Source organism: Sminthopsis crassicaudata, chromosome 1, assembly GCF_048593235.1.
Source record: "Sminthopsis crassicaudata isolate SCR6 chromosome 1, ASM4859323v1, whole genome shotgun sequence".
In the NCBI taxonomy this organism is placed as follows: Eukaryota; Metazoa; Chordata; class Mammalia; order Dasyuromorphia; family Dasyuridae; genus Sminthopsis; species Sminthopsis crassicaudata.
The window spans coordinates 23,194,881-23,214,573 of NC_133617.1; the positions used below are offsets into that span (position 1 = coordinate 23,194,881).

General features: G+C 39.1%; 1 protein-coding gene across 2 annotated transcripts in view; it reads left to right on the forward strand.

Moving 5' to 3' along the window:
* The first annotated feature begins 1,349 nt into the window (after nt 1-1,349).
* Nucleotides 1,350-19,693, forward strand: part of KSR2 (kinase suppressor of ras 2) — a 600,040-nt gene continuing 581,696 nt past the window's right edge. For both annotated transcript variants that reach the window (XM_074296724.1, XM_074296733.1), the window contains exon 1: nt 1,350-1,927. In XM_074296724.1, the coding sequence (XP_074152825.1) occupies nt 1,754-1,927 (174 nt within the window). In that variant the 5' untranslated portion in view covers nt 1,350-1,753. The remainder of the gene's footprint in view (nt 1,928-19,693) is intronic.

Consider the following 19,693-nt stretch of genomic DNA (forward strand, 5'->3'; position numbering starts at 1 on the left):
TATATATATATATATATATATATATATATATATATATATATATATATGAATCTAAGGACTGAAGAACTAATGAAATGCCAGATATTATTAATATATAATTCAGCCTTCCAACGAGTGGAAAGACAGAAATAAAACTAACCCCAAACCCAGAGTAAAAGTAAGGGACACTCCAAATTCTCAGCAGCCTGTCAGAGCAATCTGACAACATATGAGGAATACATCCCTTCCCTACATTCTGCAGAATATTTCTCGAAGGGAATGCAACCTTTTGAAAAACAAACAAACAAAAAAACCCAAAAAAACTATAATACTAATAACGAGCAATATGAATATGAATAATTAAGATGATGATGATGATAATGAAGAGAAGCAGCCAGGCAGCATCTCGGTTTTCCTCTGGCACATCCCTAGAACGAGCACCCAGAACTCCCAAGTTAAGGCAGGCAGACACCTGCTCCCGGCCAGTAGCATGCACCTGCTGAACAGTCCTGCCTCGTCTCGCGAGACTCGTGCAAATAGTAGCTTTCTCACCCCCCCCCCCCATTCCCTTTTCTAGTCCTCGGTACTGACGCTTGGCCCGCCCCCTCCCACCATCCACCCCCCACCCCCCCCCAGCGAAGCTCGCGCACAGACACGCACGCACATGCACTGTAGTAATTTCTGCAAGCCCCCCGCCTTCCCCCCTTTGCACTCCCCTCTCCCCTGACCCCACCCCCAACTCCTGGTTTGTAGCACACGCTGGCCCTACAGGCGCATGCATGCATACTAGCGCGCCCCTGCAGGGGCTGGCTCCAGGCACGCGCGCGCGCCCCCGCTCTCCATCCATCTCTCCTTCCCTCCCTCCCTCCCTCTTTCCCTCCCTCCCGCTGTATCTCTCGCCCGCCCGCCCTTTGATTGACAGGCAAGATGTCGGTGTGGTGCGAGGGAGAAGGGGATGCAGCAGCCGGCGCCCGAGCCAGGGCACAGCGAGCGGCAGCGGCGGCGGCGGGAGCGAGGCAGACAGCATCTTGAGCCGGCGCCCCGGCCCCGCGGACCATGCCATCCCGTCCAGGCCACTGCTGGGAGGACGGGCAGCTCGTTCTCTGACCTCCAGCCAACCAAGGCTACTCCAGCTTGGGCTCTCCTGCATGGAGCCGGGGGGTAAAGAGTGAGCCTCGATCAGCCTCCTCCTCCTCCTCCTCCTCCAATCTTCTCCATCCTCCTCCTCCTCCTCCTCCTCCTCCTCCAATCTTCTCCATCCTCCTCCTCCTCCTCCTCCTCCTCCTCCTCCTCCTCCTCCTCCTCCTCCTCCTCCTCCTCCTCCTCCTCCTCCTCCTCCTCCTCCTCCTCCTCCTCCTCCTCCTCCTCCTCCTCCTCCCTAAGTGCACAGCATCACCCTACCCACTACCTGGCTGGCTCCTGAGCTACATTAAGCATCTCCTCTGGAGCCAGCTACTGAGAGGAGAGACCCTGTGATGGAGCTGACTGGATGCCCAATAAAACAATAAATTCTCGCTTTCTTTAAAAAAAAAAAAATCTTCCCCCACCCCCCACCCTGTGTGAGATGTGAGCTTTTTTCTTCAGGTTGACTGGTTGAGAAGTGGCTGGAGGGGCGGAGGTGTGTGTGTGTGTGTGTGTGTGTGTGTGTGTGTGTGTGTGTGTGTGTGCAAGCATACCACCACCCCTTTCTTTTTCTCTCTCTCTCTCTCTCTTTTTGGCCCTGGGAGGAGGAGGAGTGGGGGGAGAGACGGGAGGGGGTTTTGCAGGGCAAGCGATGGATGAGGAAAACATGACGAAAAGCGAAGAGCATCTGAGTTTGCAGAAAGCCCTGCAGCAGTGCGAGCTGGTCCAAAATATGATCGACATCAGCATCTCGAACCTAGAGGGGCTCCGAACGAAATGTGCCACCTCCAACGACCTGACCCAGAAGGAAATCAGGACCCTGGAGGTAGGCTTGCCTATGCAAAAAAAAAAAAAAAAAATTCCTCCCCCCTCCCTATTCTCTGAATTCCCAATCAACCGGCTTGGGGTGGGGGCTGGGGGGGAGGCAAGGTCTCAGGGAGCTGGAGGAGTGAAACGCTCGTGGCTGGTTTCTGGTTCTGTGATTTATCACCTTATAAAGTGGCTCTTCTCTACACCTTGCTTGTGTTGATTTCTCTGCTCGGCTTGGTCATTGTGCGCCCCCCTCCTCCTCCTAGGGAGTCCTCTCTCTTTCTAGCTGTGGATTTGTTTATATACAATGGGGGCTTGTGTGCAGTGTAATAAATTAAGGAGCTGCAGTGAGTCTATGTGAGCCTGCGCATTCTGCAGGTGGTCGGAAGGTGTTTTTTTGGATAGCAAAATGTGGCCATCTATAAATATAGAGCTTCCCCCCCCCCCCACTCTTTTCTCCTCTTCTCTTAACCACCTTCCCCCACCTTCCCCCATCCTCTGCTTGCTTTCTGTTCTGTGGCAGGAGGCAGGTATGAATTTTCTCCTCATTCATCATACATCTCTGCTCAAATGATTTTATTTCATGCTTAAAAATATGGAAAAGGAAAATAGAATCCTAACCATACCACTAAATACAGGTGGTGTGGGGGGATCTCCCCTTGGGGTGCGGAACTATGTGTGTATGAGAGGAGGGGGATCATCTCTATAAGTATTTTGCAACCCTCTCTCCAAGAGGTTTAGGGAATGATAAAGAAGGGGAAAGTGGCCTTACTTAAGGAAATAGTCTTAGAAAAGAGTATAAGAGAGGGTTAGGGAAGCAGTTTCAGAAGGCCTTTGGGGTGGGGAGATTCAGAGGAAGATAAAAATATCTCTCTACCATCCTTGGGCTTAGTTCAGGATGCAGTTGAAGATGCTGCAGAATGGACCTCCCCCACACCCCCATTCTCCACTCTCCCAGCCTCCCATCAGCATCCATATATGTGGAACTTGGGAAGATTTGACTGGTGTTTGCAGGAGGGTATCTGGAAGCAAAGGCTAGGGGCTTCAAATGCTCCCTCCCCTCATTCCCTCTGGCTGATGTGGTAGGAAGGCAAAGACATGCTGGGACTCTGTCCTCCATCTCTGGCCTTGGAGTTTGGAAATTCCTAGTTTCTGAGGCCTGAACTCCCCAGTGATTCAAGCAGCCTTAGCTTGGCTACTGACCCAAGCTTCGTGTCCAGCCTCCTGTCCAGGCTGGGATACGTCCAGAGGCTCAAACTTGGCCTTGGAGGGGTGAGGTGTTCTCTGTGTGTCAAGACTTACTAGTTTAAAAAAAACATTTTGGGAGTGTTGGAGAGGATGGTGATGGAATCAACTGTTTGTCTCTGTAGGATGACTCTTGTTTTGCTCCTGTTGTCTGGAAAAGAGGCCTTCATTAATGAACCAACTCAAGGCAGTTCAGATGAGGGAGTGGAAAAGATGGAAAAATCACAGAAAGATGGTGGGCTGGGAGTTTGAATCCAACCTCCAATGCTTAATGCTTAGGTGACCCCAAATAAATCTCTTCACCTATGTTCTAATCCAGGGGTTTTCAAACTATGGTCTTTGGGCCAGATGTGGCCCCCCAGGTTATGGCAAATGGGTCAAGGGGCAGAGACAGAGTGTGAGTTTTGTTTTTACTATAGTCCGGCCCTCCAACAGTCTGAGGGACAGTGAACTGGTTCCCTATTTAAAAAGTTTGAGGATCATTGTTCTCTTCTGTTAAATAGAGGTTATAATAATCCTTACCTCACAGGGTTGCTTCGAAGCTCCAGGGAGATAATGCTTGTAAAGCACTTTGCAAAGTGTTCTTTGAGGATGCTCTGAGAAGTTGTGGCATAACAAATAGAAAGCAGGCTTTGGAGCCTAAAGATTGAGTTCAAATCTTGTTACTCACACATAATATCTGTGGTCTTAGAAGAGTCATTGTGTCTCTCAGTTTTCATGCAACTCTCTCTCTAGTGGTAAGTTGCAGAGAGGGAAGTGGCCTGCACTTGTAGAGAGACTTTCTCTTTTGGGAGTTCTCTGTACTAATGAACTCACTGGTCCATATCCCTATCCCCTATGTAAGCTGCTCTCATTATGGTTGATTTATCTGAAGTACTTTGGAAACCTTAAAGTGCTATATGAATGCAATAAATAGCTATTATTATTTTTAGTAGTAGTAGAATGGAATAGCAACTGAGCATGGGGAAGTCAGGAAGCTGTGAGTTTGAGTTCTGCTTGTGACATACACTAATTATGTGACTCTGGGCAAATCGCCTAACCTTTCAATGCTATAGGCAGGATTCTCAGATGATAGCTTAAAGATTTGTTATCCATTTCTTTCAGGAGAAAGTTTTCACACTGAAAGTTCTCTACATGGCTAAAATTACAGCCCTGTGTACCCTCCCTGTCTGCCCCTTCTCCTGCAAAAAATGATGGAAGTGATATTGAACAATATAAAAATCCACATTCTATAGAGGGATGTTAGGAGATCCAATCTTGTCCTTTCCTTCACACCAGGAGCTATAAGATTTGACCTTGGTCCTGCCTGCAAATAGAGAGTGTAGGCAACTTGAGAGACTTCAAACTCTTTCTGATTGATTGTCTTCCCTGATGACAGAATCTAAGCTTTTTGAGGGCAGGGATTATTCCATTTTTGTCTTTGTATCTCTCCTGCCTAGCACTCTCTCTGACTTTAAAATAGACATTTATTAAATGTTTGTTGAGTGATCAATATGATTCAAAGATCCTAAATGAAAGGCAGGTAACAAACACTGCAGAGTCTCCCACAGTTGGCATTTTGCAACTTTCTCATTACTTCTATCAGAAGCCTCAGGACCTCTGGGGGAAATTAACCATGACATAGCTTGGCATTGCATTGAGATCTGCTGAGATTTCTATTTTGGGGGTTATTTAATCAATCAGCAAGCATTTGTTAAGTCCTTCCTCTGTGCTAGGTGATGAGGATACAAAAGCAAAAATATATCCATCCCTATATTCAACTAGTCAATCGATGAGCATTTATTAAGTACCTACTAAGTACTTTGTAAGATAGTAGGACTATAAATATAAAATTGAGACAGGTCATCTTTAATGAGCTTATATTTCATTATTATTGTTATTGCTCTTCATTCAGATAGAAATTATTGTGGGACAAGTTACTTTCCTAATATTGATAGTCTTACATGTTCAATGTTTGGTAGACCACTGTGCTTGAGGATAGAATGTTGTTTTTTATAATTGTATGGAAGGTTTGGGAGGGATGTAAGCTCATGTTTTTAGAGAATCCATCAAAGCCTAGTTAGTACAACTTCAGTGTCAGAGAGGGTGATGGGAAGAACTTGTACTTCATCTTCTTCCCACGTGTTTTGCATTCTTCCTACGTGTTTTGCGTTCTTTCTCTAGATCTCCATATTTTGAAAGCTTTGCAATTCATGTAGCTTGTTGGTTTTGAGTATTTCATATGGGAATATATTTTAAAAACAGTGTTCTTAAACTTTTATGGCTTACTGTTACGTCATAGGGAATGTAGGCAATTGTTTTGTCTATGATGATCCCTGATTTCCAATATAATTTATTTTCTGAATCCCCAAGGTATATTTTGGAGTCTGTGTTCATAACTTTAAGATTGTTTATCTGTTTATAACAAGTCTTTGGGGTATAATTCTGGCCACTTCAGGAATTCAGTAGATAATAAAATTTTGTGACCTGCAATCATATATTGCAGAGGTTCTATCATTTGCTTACAAACTCTGGCTTGATCACCATATATTAACTCTTTGAGGATGACTTTTCTGTAATTTCACTTAGCACTAAGGGGAGCTGATATAATTCTTTTTTATTTTGAATAGTATTTTATTTTTCCAAATACATGTAAAGATAGTTTTCAACATTTATTTTTTTAAGACTTTGTGTTCCAAATTTTTGTCCCTCCTTTCTTTACCCCAAGACAGCAAACAATCTAATGTAGGTTAAATATGTGCAAATTGATATTTATTTTCTACAAATAAATAATAGCTAATATATATATGTATGTATACATATATATGTATATACAGAACTTTAAAGTTTATAAAGCACTTTATAAATATTGTATCATCTAATCCTCACAATGCTGGGATGGAGGGCTGCTATTATTCTTATTTTAAGGAAGAAAAATTGAATCAGAAAGAGATTAAGTGATTTACGAAGTATCTGAGGCAGGATTTGAACTTGGATATTCTTGTATCTAGGTTCGGATTTCTGAACACTGCACTTCCTAGATGCCTAAGCAAATCTACTTTTGTTTCCTTCTTTGTCCACACATTGTTACTTGAGCATTTAAAGAAGATATCTCCCATGTAAAGCCTTTTGGTTTCACTCTATCTTAACTGTTTTGTAGGCTCTATGGGAGGTAAACATTGATCACATTTGATAAATTCAGTGGCATAAAGTATTATCAGCTTTTACTCTACTCTGGGAAATACTGTCTGTTGCAGATGTTTGTTTGCTTTTGTAAATTTTCAACTTATTTATTATGTTATCTGAGAGCATTTGCTAGTCTTTATCTTTTTATAGCTTCCACATGAATGATTAGTTACTATATGACACTTTTTTGTTTGGATATTTTCTAAATCCATTGTTGTTTGTTTTATTGTCCTCAAAGTGTATTGGTTTTGTGAAGGTCTTAATTACTTTAAATGTGTCCTTCCTAATGAATTTTGATTTCAGGATGCTAGCATGTCTCTTAACATAGCTTTCTCCTTGAAAACTTAATGCCTGATATGTGTTGCTTGGAGAAGACTAAGGTATTTGATTTCTAGATTTGATCAATCAGGCATTGTTAATCACCTTCTATATACTAAGCACTGTGCTGGAGATATAAAAACAACAACAGCAATAACAAAGGAATCCTAATTCTTAAAGAAATCATATTTTAGTAGAGGAGATAATTGCATGCATATAGAAGAACATACAAATGAAATACAAAATGAATACAAGATAGTTAGGGAGGGTTCAAATAGTTACAGAAATCAGTAAAATTTTCAAGTTGAAGGTGATATTTTAGCTGAAATGATGGCTTCTATGAGTTAAAAGTGAGGGGAAACACATTTCAGGCATGGGAGTCCACTAATACACAGGCATAGTGATAGGAAATGGAGTACTGCAGGCTGGCTTGGTTGGACCATAGAATGTGAGAAGGAAAATAATGTATAATAACACTGGAAGATAGAATGAAGCCAGGCTATGAAAGACTTTGAAATCCAAAGAGAGAAAGTTTTCTTTAATTGTAGAGGCAACAGGGAGCCAACTCAGTTTATTGAGTAAGGGAGTGCCATAGATTAGGTAGAGACTAGGTGGAAGGAGACCAATTAAGAGAATATGGTGGTATATTATAATAGGTAGATGTGAGGTGATGGTGGTTTGTATAAGTGATAGCTGTGTGAAGAGAAAGAGACAGATATTCTATGGATATGGAAATAGCAAGATAGATAATTTATTGGTTATGTAGAAAAATGAGACATTGAAAAGAGTCAAAGATAACACCAATATCAATAATGTATTTTTTGGTGGTCATATAATTTGATATCATCATTCATTGTGCATCAAGTGATTAGTACTATGTTTACTATATTTGGAAGAACTCAATTTAAAAAATTACTAATTTCTTTTTTTTCAGTTATGGAGACCAGAAGAATGATAGTGTCTTTTTAAAAATAAAAATAGGAAAGTTTTTAAAAATAGGAAAGTTCAGTGGTAGGTTTTGGGGAAAAGGTAATGAATTCTCTTGGGCATATTGAACTTGAAATATCTCGAGGGTGTCTAGTTGGAACTATCTAATAGGTAATTGGTGATATGGAGAACTAGAACTAAAGAAAGAGAATGGAGCTGAGTATATAAATATGTGAGCCACCTGACCAGAAGTTATCATTGAATTTAGGAGTGCTGATGAGTGACTGATGAAGTCAGTTAGAAAGTATATCATGAAAGAAGGCGGCCAAGGAAAGAACTTTGGGGGACAATCACGTGTAGGATTGATGAATGGGAAGGATTAGCCAGACAGGTAAGAAACCAGGTGAGAGAGACAGGTAGGAGAAGAACCAGGTGAGAATCATTCCATGAAAAGTCAAAGAGATGGCATCTAGGAGATGAGGGCAGTTAACAGTGTCATGGACAGCATAGAAATTAAGAGAAATGAAAACTGTGGAATAATTACAAGTTGGCAATTAAGAGAGCCCTGGTGGAGTCACCTAAGGGGTGAAGTGGATATGACTGCCCTGGAGTCAAGAGGACCTGAATTAAAATCAAGGCTCAGATACTTGACACTTTCTAGCTGTGTGAACCTGGGCAAGTCATTTAACTCCAATTCCTCTCCCTTCCCCAACCAAAAGAAAGCACAGATAACTTTGGAGGGAGCACTTTTAGTTGAGTAATGAGGGCTGAGAAGTGAGAGAGAGAAGTGGTAACAACATATATGGTGTAAATACAGTGGTGGATGCTATAAAAATTTATACTTATTTTCTAAATGACATTTTGATATATTGAAGAAAGTTCTTTTATTAAATGAAGAAGCTGCTTAATGTATTTTTTGGTGAAGCCATATAACAATGTCATCAAGTAATTAGTACTATGTTTACTCTATTTGGGAGAAAATCCCTATTTTAAAAATTATTAATTTTCTGTTTTTCTGTAAAAAATGGCAAGTATCATTCTAAATCAGGTCTTATAGTCATGAGCTGTTAGAGTCCAAAGAGAGAGTTGATCTTAAATCATATAGAGAATCCAGGAGCACTTTCCTCCACTTCTCTGTGTATTCTTTCTAAGAAATGAGTACAGGGGAAGGATCTACTGTAATCCAGTAGTTGCCAGATGGTTTTTAAGTGAGATTTGTTACAATCTTAAAGAATCCCCCTTCCATGTGATTTGCACGAAAGAAACACTTAACAAGTGTTTCATTCATTCATTTACCAAATCAGGTGCTGGAGATGTGATAACAAAAAGAAGTTCTTTAGTTGGTAGTAGGGCTGGGGCTGAATGGAACATATGAAACAGAGAAGTTGCATCTGCAAAATAATTTGAGGAGAAAATGAATGAATGAAACATTTATTAAGTGCTTATTCTATGCAATGTGCTATGCTAAGAACTGATGAAATCAATAAAAAAGTAAGACAGTTCTTGCTTTCTGGACTCACATTCTAATGGGGATGACAATGCATGTGAAGGGAGAGAGTTCAAAGTCTTGATGCACCAGGAAAGGCTTTCTGTAGAGAAAGGCATCTATTTGGAGTCATAGAAGACAGACATTTTAGGAGGAGGAAGTCTATATGTAAAGATAAGTGAGATGATATGGAGTTTCTATTTTGGGTAATAATAGGAAAGCTGATCTGTCTGCGACGCAGAATATATGAAGGGAGGTGATGGAAGATCCAGAATGGTGGACTGAGTTCTGGTGAGTTCCTTATCCTCAACGAGGCTACTGGGAGCTAGTAACGAATGTAGAGCAGAGAGAGGACTGATGTTTTCAGACTTATTGGATCACGTGTGTGACCCACCGTTTAATGGTTCTGTGTTTTCTCAGCTCTTGCTAATGTTTTGGAGCTCTTCTCCAAGACTCTATTCAGGTGCCTTCTTCTAAGTATCTTCTTTTTCCAGTCTTCTCATTGCTTGTTACCTCCTAAAATTATATTTACAAACTTATTTATATTATTTATTATAGTATATAATAATCATATATTATTTATAAATTATATTTATAAAATCATACATACTCATTTGTCTATACACTCTAACTTTCAGCAGAAGTTCAGTCTCTTGATAGCATCAGAGGGAACAGGGGTGAATTTGGAGTGTTAAATTTGTGTCAGAGGACATGGGATTAAATCCAGATTCTGCCCCTTATAGTCTGTAAGATCTTGGCCAACTTTTTTTCTTTCTCCTGGGCCTCAGTTTCCCCTTTTTAAAATGATAACATTTGATTAGATAATCTCTGAGGAATCTTATGTAAGTCATGCTATTTCTCTGGGTCTCAGTTTTCTTCTTTGTAAAAGGATTTGGACCCCATGACCCCAGAGATCTCTTCCAGGTCTAAATCCAGGATCCTATGATTATTTCCTTTTGCATTCATATCTAATATTACCTGGACTCCACCCCTGGGTCCCTCAGCTCTGACAGGTGAACTTTTTATTTACCATATAATTGTATAATATAATTAAGTATATAAATACTTAATAAATATTTTATCTATTTTAAATTCAATCTGACAAGGCATTATCCTAAGATAGGAAGCCAAAGGAGGAATCCTGGGATCTTAAATTTGGAGCCCACTCTTTAACATAGGAGATCCTGGTCCAACCCGAGCTATATGATCTTGGTCAAATCATGTCATCTCCCTGGGCTTCATTTCCTCTCTCTGTAAAAGGAGATAAATTCTACCTCTGACTACCTGTCTGCCAGGGTTGTGGAGAACATCAAATGTGGTAATATCTGTCAAGCTCTTTGTAAACTCTGAAGTGCCCTTTGGGGGTCAGCTAATGTGATAATGTTTATAAAGCTCTTTACAAACTGTAAAGTGCTATATAAATGCCAGTTATTTATTATTGTGATAGATAAGGGCCAATAATTCTGTTGTACCTTAGTTTAAAGTCTGCAGTTGTAGAGGCTGCTAGGAAGTAGAGTAGATAGAACACTGGCTGATGACTCAGGAAGACTGGAGTTCAAATTCAGTCTCAGGTAATAATACATATTCTCATGAATATTTATTAAGTGCTTACTATATCTTAAGCAAGGACAGATAGGTGGGGAAGTGAATAGAGCACTATACTTGGAATCAGAAAGGCAGCTTCATGAGTTCAAATTTGACCTTAGAAATTCTCTAGCTATGTGAGCCTGGGGAAGTCACTTTAACTCTGCCTACCTCAGTTTCCTCAACTGGAAAATGGGATAATAATTGCACTTATCTCTCAAAGTTGTGATGAGGCTCAAAAGAGAATATTTGCAAATCACCTAGTATGGCGCTTGTATTTTCTTGTTGTGTTGTTGTTGTTGTTGTTGTTGTTGTTGTTGTTGTTGTTGTTGTCATCATTGTTGATTCATTTCAGTCATGTCCAACTCTTCATTAGCCCATTTTGGGTTTTCTTGGCAAGGATACTAGAATGCTTTGTCATTTCCTTTTCCACATCATTTTCCAGATGATGCTAATTGGGTTAAGTGACTTGTCCAAGATCACACAAACAGTAAGTGTCACAGCCAGATTTGAATTTAGGAAAATGGGTCTTCCTTATTCCAAGCCTAGTGCTCTATTTTCTATGGCACCTAGCTGCCCCTTTGGTGTATAAGAAATACTTAATAAATATTTGCTTCTTTCCTTTCTGTAAGGAAGGGATAGTGGGCTGGGGACGTGGGAGCTGAAAACTTCCAGAGAAAGCATAGAGAAGGTAGTCAAATCCTCTTTTTGCCCCCAGTTTCTTGAGGGAATTTATATAGACTAAGATCGTCATTTCAGTGGCACTTTTGAAGTCTTATAGAACTCCTTTAGATGGACTGTATAAGTATCATTATCTCCATTTCATAGAGGAGGAAACTGAGGCTTGGAAAGGACAAGTACGTTTTTCTTTATGTTTCTACATCTAATAAGCATCAGAACCAGGATGTGAATCTAAGTCTGATTCCAATTGAGTCCAGTGATCTTTCAGTTGCCTTCCCAAAGGCAATCTGCTATACTACAAAGAGTGAGTTAGGGGAGACTTGGGTTCAGATCCCATTATTGACATTTTGCAAGCCATGGGATCATGAGTAAATCCCTAATATTTTCTGTAAAGAGGGATCACAGTTGCTATTTCAAATGGTGATTGTATGAGATAGTGTCTGTGAAGTGCTCTGCAAAATGTTACATGCATAGAAATGCCATCTACTCTTACTTTGTGTCTTGACTGCTTCCTCTTTCCCTGTTTTTGGAGCTACTGGGATCCTTTGCTCTGGTCAGTGTGAAAGTGGGGGTCATGGGCCATGGAGGTTTCTCCTTCATTATCTATGTTATAGAGTAAACGCCACCTGAGAGCTGCTCTCCCAAATCCACAGGAGAGAAAACTAGGCTAATTCTTCCTTAATTATTTGTGACCGCCTAGGGCTACCACTCACTTTCTTGGTGCCAGATCTTGCCAGCCTTAGTCCTATCTTTTACCTTTTTTTGGTAACCTAAGTGGTTACCAGAGTGGTACCTAAATAACCAAAACGTTCTTTAGATCTAGGCTGCTCCACAAACAAGACACTCCATTTCTGGACTCTGGCTTTCTCTTTGGCTGTCTCCCATGCCTCCTCTGCATGTCCACTGACCTCTCTGGCTTCCTTAAAATCCTATCTAAAATCCCACCTTCTACAAGAAGACTTCCAGTAACTTCCCTTAATTTCAATGCCTTCCCCTTGTTAATTACTTCTGATTTATTCTTGCTTTGCATTTGTTTGTTTGCATATTGTCTCCCCCCTTTAGATTGTAAGCTCCCTATCCCTAGAACTTAACATAGTCCCTGACTCCAACTAAGTATTTAATAAATGATTATTGGTTGGTGGATTGATCAAACCAACCTTTACCTTCTAGTCTAGTTCCAGGGCAAGGGAAGCAACTTGAGGAGGCATATAGAAATCGGAAAGGAAGAAAGAGAAGAAAAAGAAAAAAAAAAGGAAAGATGACAAACTATAACTAGGGAGGAGTGAATGGGACTTTGTCCCAGGATACTGACATGGGTAGGTGCACTTCTTCCCCACAGTGACTGTCTGCCAAGGGCTCTCCTAACTTCCTCCTCCTTCTTCTTCCTATAATATGCCAGGTCCTATACTGAACATTTTGCAAGTATGATCTCTTTTGATGCTTATGATAACCTTAGGAGATAAGTGCATTTATTATCCCATTTTACTGTTGAGGAAACAGAAGCAGGGAAAGGTCAAGTACTTTGCCCATAATCAAACAGATAATAAGTATTTGAAACTAGATTTGAATTCATCTTTCTGACACAAAGCCGAATGTTCTATACACTGCACTAACCAGCTAAGGCTCCTTCTTTTAAGATTCATTTCTACTTTCTAGATGCCCCTCTGGATAGCTTTGTTCCTCCCAGTTCCACTTCACTCCCAGTTGTTCTTGCCATAGGTGAACAGTTTTGTTCCTATAGCTAGGAGTGAGTGAAATAAAATGTGAGAAAGACAAAACTAAAGCACTTTAAGGCCAATAAAGCATTTTGCTTATGATATCCACGAAAAATAGGCAGTGCAATTATTAGTATTCTTTCTGTTTTGTAGTTAAGGAAACAGAAGGGGAAATACCTTGCCCACAGTCACCCAAATGATCTGTGTCTCAGGCAAGATTTGAACTCTGAACTTCTGAGTCCAGGGCCAGGATTCTTTTCTCTCTGCCTCCTTGCATTGTAATGTTGTTTTGTGTTCTGATGGCAGCTTTATTCTGAGAGGGCCTGAGCTGTGTGTGAACTTGGTGTGTCTGGGCCTTTCAGTTTCTCTCAAGTGGGTAGTGACCAATGAGCAGTCATTCTGTATTTTACAATTGAAGGAACAGAGGGTCAGAATGACTGCTTTGCCCCAAATCACCTAGTCATTCAGCTGTAAAAGCAGGAATATATGTGCAGCCTGACTATTCCTGGAAGCTACTATGGGTTGCAAAATAAAAATGAAGAGAAAGTATGAGGAAATCAAGACCAAAACAACACAAACTAACCAAATAATGATGAGATGGTCAATGGCCATTGGACAGTGCTTTGCATATATGAATGATTGTTGATTGATTGCTACTTGTTGGTAATAATAGTAGTGATAGTTAACATTTATTTAGCATAAAGCATTTTATAAATTTTATCTCATTTTATGTTTGCTCCTGGGAGACATGTGCTATTATTATCCCCATTTTACAGATGAGCAAACACAGGCAGAGAGATTAGATACTCACAACAACCCTGGGTGGTAGGTGTGATTATTATTTTACAGTTGAGGAAACTGAGGCCGAGAGGCATGAAGTAATTTGGCCAGAGTTGAATAGCTAGACAGTGCTTGAAGCAGTATTTGAACTAAGATCTTCTTGTTTCAGTCCGATGTTCTGTGTATTGCCTCATCTAATTCACATCCTAATACATGCCTCTACATTACTAAAATGCTGTCCTTAGCAATGATCATAGATGAAATATCATAAAAGAAAAATAAATATTTTGGGAACCAAAAAGAAGATTTCAAGAATTTGGGGAAGGAGAGGACAGATAGATATACCAAGATTCTAGACAGGAGTTCCTAATTTTTTTTTATCATGGACACATTTGGCAGTATGAGCCTTCTCAAATGAATGTTTTTAAATGCATAAAATAAAATCCATAGGATTGCAAAGGAAACAATTCTATTGAAAAACAGTTGTCAAAATATTTTTTAAAAATCCCCACCAAGTTCATAGACCTCTTTTCTAGAGGGAGAAGAATGCTTATCTTACAGATTAAAAGCAGATGGAAGCATTCCAAGGAAAGATGGCTCAAGTTTTTCTAGTGCAGTGGAGAGAGAGAGAGAGAGAGAGAGAGAGAGAGAGAGAGAGAGAGAGAGAGAGAGAGAGAGAGAGAGAGAGAGAGAGAGAGAGAGAGAGAGAGAGAGAGATGGAATGGAGGACAGGAGGCCTTTCTATGTCAGGTCTCCCAAGTATTCATACACAATGTGGTTGGATCAGCTGACTGTGCCCTTATTGTAAAGAAGCTGAATGATTTTGGAAGGCACTGTCCATGGTATTGGCTTTTCAAAAAGAAAAGCTAATATCCCCATAAAAGATCATAGGAAAAAGAAAGCCTTTATGGTTCTGCTGTATTATGTGTGTTGGCAGTTTGTTGATATTTTTGCTAAGTGCCCAAATGAGCAGAGATCTTCACATGGGTAAAAGGAAACCAAGGGTATTATACGTGGATGAATGTATCTTCTACCATCTCTTAGATGGGCTCATTGTAAACTCAAGTTGGGGACAGATAGTAGAGTGAAATAAACCATTGAGTTGGATTCTAGTTTTGCTATTGTAATTTTCAGCAAATCACTTCATTTCTCTGGCTTTCCTGTTTGGTTAAATGAGCAGGATTATTCCAAATAAACTCTAAGGGGCTTCAAATCATTGGACTTATATTAAATATTTGTGTAGCAAAGTAGATAGAATACTGAATAGAATAGAATAGATAGAAAATCTGGGCTTAAACCCCAGCTCTTGGGTGGGTCAATCTCTCTAGTCTACAATTTCATTCTTTGTAAAATGAAGGGGTTTGATGCTTTCTAGTTCTGTGATGCTGGGATTATTAGTTATTTATAATTATGTTGGAAAGAATCCTATGGGTTTTCAGCATGGAGAAACAGAATATTTGTTTTGGGGACCCTGGAGATCTGGTTTGAATTCTGGGCCTAATACTTATTGGTTATGGTGCCTTAGGAAAGTCACTGTAAGCAATATGGGGTAGTGGAAAAAGAGATGGGACTGAGATTTGGAGCATCTGGCTTTGAAACTTGGCTCTTCTTACTACCTGTGTGACTTTGGACAAATCAATGCTTTAATTTCTCTGGTTCTCAGTCTTCTCTTCTCTGAATGGAGGTTGGACTAAATTATCTGATGGCTCAAAAATGATTCACAACATATAATGGCTTCAGGTAATTCTTGGCTGAAGAAAAAATAAGTTTTTAGAAAGAAATAATAAATAATGTCCTGAAGAATTTTGGACACTAAATGTGAGTCCTAAAGAGCAATCTTTACCACTACTGCTATAACACCACCACTACCATGATAACCATGACCACCATCACTGCTACTACTACTACTACTATGACTAATACTATTACTAGTACTACTACTTGTACTACAGCTATAATTACTAGTACCTCCTCCTCCTCTTCTTCTTCCTCTCTTTCTTTCTTTTTTCTTTCTTTCTCTCTTTCTTTCTCTCTTTCTTACTCTCTCTCTCTCTTTCTTACTCTCTCTCTCTCTCTCTTTCTTTCTTTCTTTCTTTCTTTCTTTCTTTCTTTCTTTCTTTCTTTCTTTCTTTCTTTCTTTCTTTCTTTCTTTCTTTCTTTCTTTCTTTCTTTCTTTCTTTCTTTCTTTCTTTCTTTCTTTCTTTCTTTCTTCCTTCCTTCCTTCCTTCCTTCCTTCCTTCCTTCCTTTCTTTCTTTCTTTCTCTCTTTCTCTCTTTCTCTCTTTCCCTCTTTCTCTCTTTCTTACTCTTTCTTTCTTTCTTTCTTTCTCTCTTTCTTTTTCTCTTTCTCTTTCTCTCTTTGTTACTCTCTCTTTCTTACTCTCTCTTTCTTACTCTCTCTTTCTTACTCTCTTTCTTTCTTTCTTTCTTTCTTTCTTTCTTTCTTTCTTTCTTTCTTTCTTTCTTTCTTTCTTTCTTTCTTTCTTTCTTTCTTTCTTTCTTTCTTTCTTTCTTTCTTTCTTTCTTTCTTTCTTTCTTTCTTTCTTTCTTTCTTTCTTTCTTTCTTTCTTTCTTTCTCCCTTCCTTCCTTCCTTCCTTCCTTCCTTCCTTCCTTCCTTCCTTCCTTCCTTCCTTCCTTCCTTCCTTCCTTCCTTCCTTCCTTCCTTCCTTCCTTCCTTCCTTTCTTCCTCCTCCTCTTGTTCTTGTTCTTTTTCTTGTTCTTCTTTTTACTCTTCTATTATTATTACTTCCACCACCACTACTACTACCACTACTTTTAGTATTATCCAAATTCATTTGCATGTCATGGCATCACCTCCTTGATGTCAAGAACAAAGGACAAAAAACATTTCTGTCACTGCTCCTACCACCATCATCACCATCACTACTAGTAATCTTGCCTTTATATAGTATTTTAAGATTTGCAAAATATATGACAAATATCACTTCATTTTTATCCTGACAGCCACATCAAAAAGTTAGTGGTACTACTGTGCCTGTCTTGCATATGAGGAAACTGAGGTTGAGAGGTAAAGTGACTTCTCTGGTATCACACAGCAAACAGTGTTTGAGTCCAGATTTGAATTCTTTATTCCAAGGCCAGAGTTCCATCTGCTAGGTCATATAGGTACTGTAAGATTAATAATAAATGATAATAATAGCTCAAATTACACACACATACCAAGAAGAGTAGCTACAATAAAGGAAAGTTAGCACATGGGATTCTGTATTTTTTGAAGTTTATAGGAAGCAAAATACAAGAAAGAAGCTAATAGTAAAGGCCTGATCTATGTTTGTACACAAATACCCCAAGTTTAAGCAATGAGCAAGAAACAGTAGAGGTCCTAATGCCAGAAACTAGGAATCTCATCAGTGCCATTGAGGCTTGATAGGATGAGTTAGCCATGCTAGCCATGAGTTTCATGGCTCTGGATAGGTAGACTTTATTCAAAAGGTGACAAAAGATAGGTAAAAATGGAACACGCAGTTTTGTATATTAAGAAGACATAGCCATTTGAAGAAATCCAAGAGCCAGAGGAAAGAAACATGGTGGGGAACATTCAGTTGAAGGTTGATGGAAGAGCCCTTCTGGCTCTTCAAAAACTAAATAAATCCCATCTTCTTAGAAAAAGTCTTTCCTTTAAATTTTTAAAAAAAAATTACTGTAGATCACTTTGGCTAGAGGAAATAGTTGAATAATTTGAAAAACAGATCACTAGCCTGACAAAAAAACTATGATATCATGTTGGATTCAGTCATACTGGAGCTGTCTATGCCAAAAACAATGCACTCAATAACTTCTTGACTTATCTTTGAAAAGAAGGAGGGATAAACAATGACAAATTCTCCTGTGGATCTGATTCTAACTAATTGGGAAAAGGAATTTGTTGGAATCAAAATGATGGGAATTTTGAGGGGAAGTGACACCATCATTTTACAGTTTCTTATAGAAATAGAAGGTGCTGAAGAATGGAATTCTGAAGACTCAAAATAAAACAAGTCTAACAAGGAGAAAAAATGAGATTTATGTGATGTTAACAAACTAGAAGAATAGGAAACAAATAGATTTTTTAATTATTTTTTATTATTATATATTTTTAAATAATATTATCCCTTGTATTCATTTTTCCAAATTATCCCCCCTCCCTCTACTCCCTCCCCCCGATGACAGGCAATCCCATACATTTTACTTGTGTTACAATATAACCTAGATACAATACATGTGTGTAAATACCATTTTCTTGTTGCACAATAAGCATTAGATTCTGAAGGTACATGTAACCTGGGCAGACAGACATTAGTGCTAACAATTTACATTCACTTCCCAGTGTTCCTTCTCTGGGTATAGTTATTTCTGTCCATCATTGATCAACTGGAAGTGAGTTGGATCTTCTTTATGTTGAAGATTTCCACTTCCTTCAGAATACATCCTCATACAGTATTGTTGTTGAAGTGCATAGTGATCTTCTGGTTCTGCTCATTTCACTCAGCATCAGTTGATGTAAGTCTCTCCAAGCCTCTCTGTATTCCTCCTGCTGGTCATTTCTTACAGAGCAATAATATTCCATAACATTCATATACCATAATTTACCCAACCATTCTCCAACTGATGGACATCCATTCATCTTCCAGTTTCTAGCTACAACAAAAAGAGCTGCCACAAACATTTTGGCACATACAGGTCTCTTTCCGCTCTTTAGTATTTCTTTGGGATATAAGCCCAGTAGTAGTACTGCTGGGTCAAAGGGTATGCACAGTTTGATAACTTTTGGGCATAGTTCCAAATTGCTCTCCAGAATGGCTGGATTCTTTCACAACTCCACTAACAATGTATCAGTGTCCCAGTTTTCCCCATCCCCTCCAACATTCATCATTATTTGTTCCTGTCATCTTAGCCAATCTGACAGGTGTGTAGTGGTATCTCAGAGTTGTCTTAATTTGCATTTCTCTGATCAGTAGTGATTTGGAACACTTTCATATGAGTGGATATAATTTCAATTTCATCATCTGAGAATTGTCTGTTCATATCCTTTGACCATTTATCAATTGGAGAATGGTTTGGTTTCTTATAAATTAGGGTCAGTTCTCTATATATTTTGGAAATGAGACCTTTGTCAGAACCTTTACTTTTAAAAATATTTTCCCAATTTGTTACTTCCCTTCTAATCTTATTTGCATTAGTATTGGGAAACAAATAGATTTTTAAAAGAAATGTATAAAATTGGAGGCAAGGTCAGATAAAAGAGAGGATGACTATAAGACTATGTACCAATAATTCAAGGAGTGCTAATGTTTCAGAATGAGTTGAAGTTAGCAAGGAAAGCCAAGGACAATGAAAATGATTTTTAGAAGTGATACCGTAAGAACAAGGAATGTCAAAGAAGAGTTAGATGAGATGATGAGCATAGAGAAAAGGCAGAGATGTTTAATTTTTATTTTACTTCTTTTTCTGACTCTTACTGTGAATGGTTTTTTGTACTGGGAATGATAGAATACAAATGACTGAGGGAGTTGGGTTCCCAAAATAAATAAGGAGAGATTGTCAGGATGAATTTAAGTTACCTTGTCCAAATGAACTGCATTTTCCAATAGGAAAGAACTGACAGAGATGATAGCTGATATTTGAAAGATTATAGAAATTGGGAGATGTTCCACAAGATTAGGGAAGGTACAAATTGCCCCTATTTTTGGAAAAATGTGAAGAAAACAGACTCTACAAATCATAGGACAGGAAACTTGACTTTGATGCCTTGGAAAATATTAGAACAGATCATTAAAGAGATGATTGGAAAACATCTAGAGAAAGGCAATAACAGTGAACCAACATGACTTCACTAAGGATGAGTCATGCCAGACTAATCTCATTACCTTTTTTTTTTTTA